General features: G+C 42.3%; 1 protein-coding gene across 1 annotated transcript in view; it reads left to right on the forward strand.

Moving 5' to 3' along the window:
- The window catches only part of LOC127750886 (uncharacterized), an 80,527-nt gene extending 78,332 nt beyond the window's left edge, over positions 1–2,195 (forward strand). Inside the window, exon 11 of the mRNA XM_052273535.1 lies at positions 1,676–2,195. Coding sequence (XP_052129495.1) covers positions 1,676–1,858 — 183 coding nt within the window. The 3' untranslated portion in view covers positions 1,859–2,195. The remainder of the gene's footprint in view (positions 1–1,675) is intronic.
- Positions 2,196–3,197: the final 1,002 nt, after the last annotated feature.

Consider the following 3,197-nt stretch of genomic DNA (forward strand, 5'->3'; position numbering starts at 1 on the left):
AGATAAAGCCAAACGGACGAAATTTTCGGCCAGGGCATTACTTTCACGAGTTACCTCATAGGAGACCATAAAAAAATATTTTTTTTCCACTTCTTGGACTAACTCCTATTTCTTTGTTACCCCCTCAGACCCACTCAAGGGTGGTTGCCAGGATTTGCACCAACCGTTTCGTTGACCAGAAGTGACAACAATAATACCCTGAAAATTTCAAACATCTAGCTCACGTCCTTCATAGGAAACGGACAGACAGACAGACGAACACAGAGGCGATGGCATAAGCCCGCTTATATAGCTTTACAGCAAAAAAGCGGGCTAAAAATAATGCATTTCGACCCTAATTTCAGAATAATATGTTAAATCTTGTACACATTGATCAAATATTTTGCCATTTTCGAGTCTAATTTAGTCGGAATCGACCCTTGGATCCCATCTGTAGTTTAAAATTCGCAAAACCGGTATTATGGGGTATCTTTTTTACGGTACTTAATGGTACCCCACGTGTCAGACAGCGTGAGATACGTACCCCGGCGTCATTTTCATCATTTCTACCGATTTGTAGGCCACTTAAACCCAAGAATCGATACCCATCATGCCGAAAACCGTTAAAAGTTATTTAGGCCCCAAATTGATCAAAATGGCCCAAAATATGCCCAAATATGACCAGAAAGATCTTATTTTGCCATTTTTGAGTTCGGCGGGTCTGATTTAGCTGGAATTGACTCTTACATCGCGCCCATAGCGTTATTTTCACGTCTTCCAATTTTAGGGGTAGTTTTTAACGCTACCGCACAAAAACCCACCCCCGCAGCATATTTCAGATAGGTACGGCGGGCCAAATCGACCATTTGGGTGTTAAGAACAAGTGAGCAAAGTGGCTTGCTGGTATCACAATTTGCAGGTTATTTTTGTGTGCCGCTAGTACTAAATGTTTTCTTGTGTATTTTACCCAGTTTAAACCGGATTGAAAGAAGAGCAGAAACGGTTCCTGAACTGTTTCCTCCATGACTTATTTGCATTGAAAACGGCGCCAGGGAAGCAGTATTATTACTTCAATGGCATGCATAGATCAACTCGATTAACAGACGGATAAATAGAAGCAAAGGACATGTCCTTGCAAGAAAGTAGAGATAAGTTTTTTTTTTCTCTTATAATCCTATACTTTAAATATGAAAAAATGTTTTCTTTATATTTTTAATATTAATAAGCGAGGCCCGCTCTTCCGCCGACGCCCATTGGCTCACGCGGACGAAGTTCGCCCACCACCAGGTCTGTGACTCCCCAAGTGACGATTCCGCGAACTTCGTCCAGGTAAGCCAATGGGCTTCAGGGAGGACACAGTTGAGGAAGCCTTACTCTTATTCTTTGGATCCGGTTTCAACTGGGTGAAATACCCTAGTCCAAGCGAGACACTGGGACTCTACACACTCACCAGTGTTTGCAATGAAGCATTCCGGTAAAGCTGAAATGCAGAAGAATGCACAAAACATGGAAACGAAAGTCACTATGCAGCATAGTGATTTTCGTTGTGTTGCTCCCTTTTTCTTCTTCTTTGGAGCTTTACCGGAATGCTTTATTCACGCACAGTCTTCGTATCGACATAACCAACTATAATAAGTTTGCTAGGCTTAGGCGAGGTGTAATCAATTTATCACGTCACTAAATTTTGAATTTGCAGCGCGCCCGAAACCTCTTCATAATGCTGTCACTTGGCCTGATGGTGGCTGCCACCGTCCTGTTGGCGGAGCTCGCCGTTCACAAAGCCAGCGTCAGAACAACCATGCGTAGCAACCGCAAAACTCTGAAAGGGACGATTCCAGCTTTCCCTGGAATAGTGCGCAGAGAAAGCAAATGCGCGTAGCACAATCATCTACAACCTTAGTCACACACACGTGTAACTCGCAAGCAGTTAAGACCTTAATAAACGGATTTCGTCGAGAAACTCTGTGACCAAAACGTTAAATTTTCATCACCTCAACTCTTTCTCTGGAAGCTTGTGAAAATACCAAATGGATTACACGTACAGCACGGATTACACGGATTACAGCGTCGAGCATTTACTCCAAACTCACACGACCTGGAGCCAACGAACTAAAAACATGTAATAGTATAGCAATGTGCGTGGCGTTTGACGCTGGGCAGCCTTGAACACGAACGGCGAACGAGGGGCAAAGTTCTGTGCGCAAACGCGGGCCAGTGTTGACGTGAACAGTGAACACGGGGCGGGCAAATTTTGCACGTGAACGTGGCCGGTGCGCGGTAAATGGGGTGCGGCGAGCACGGCGAGTGCTGCAGAATGCTCATCTTCGAACATGATCTGTCTTTTTTTAGACACAAAACGACCCTGAAAATCGCAGGTCGCTCACGCAATTCGATTTCGAGTTTTCTTGCGGACAGATACACAGACATCTAAAATTCAGAAGGGTTGTAATAATTGACATCAATTGAACTCTTGCGCTTGAATGTCAAAATTTTAGTGTTATCATTTAGCACACATCTAAATTTCAGAAGGGTTGTAAACATTAACATCATTTGAACTCTTGCGCTTTAATGTCAAAATTTTATTGTTTTCATTTTCAACACTTTCAAGATAAAAAATGGTGGTAAAAATTAACATAATAAAAATTCAAGTGTGCATACAATAGTAAGGAAAAAGTAAGGAAAAATTAAAGTCAGCACTTTCAACACTTTCAAAATAAAATATGGTGGTAAAAATTAACATACTAAAATTTCAAGTGTGCATACAATAGTAAGGAAAAAGTAAGGAAAAATTAAAGTAAGCTTGAGTCTTCGCTTTCTTCACCACTGCTGCCGCTGGTGTCTGACTCCGCCTAATTCTTTCTAGCTTCTTTCTTTAGACGTTCGTGGCGGGCCTTATCAAGGCGATCACTGAAAATAATGTGAAAAATTAGTGCTGAAATAAATTATTTTGTTCCTAGCTAAATAAAGTCATTTTTTAACTGTGGCTTTAACTCACACTACTGCGAATTTCTTCTTCACCTCCATCTGCCTATTCTTGTCTGGCTCCTTTTCGTCGTCAATCACAGTCAGAGCCTCCAGGAGAACGCGTGCACCAAATCTCAGGAACCTTGCACGTTCTCCCTTTTGGACGTCCTCCTCTACCATACAGTCCCGTACTCGGTCGACTGACATGACTCGTATTCCTGATTTAGAAAGGTTAGGTTAGGTTAGGTTAGGTT

Source organism: Frankliniella occidentalis, unplaced genomic scaffold (genome assembly GCF_000697945.3).
Source record: "Frankliniella occidentalis isolate FOCC.00 unplaced genomic scaffold, Focc_3.1 Scaffold280, whole genome shotgun sequence".
Classification (NCBI taxonomy): domain Eukaryota; kingdom Metazoa; phylum Arthropoda; class Insecta; order Thysanoptera; family Thripidae; genus Frankliniella; species Frankliniella occidentalis.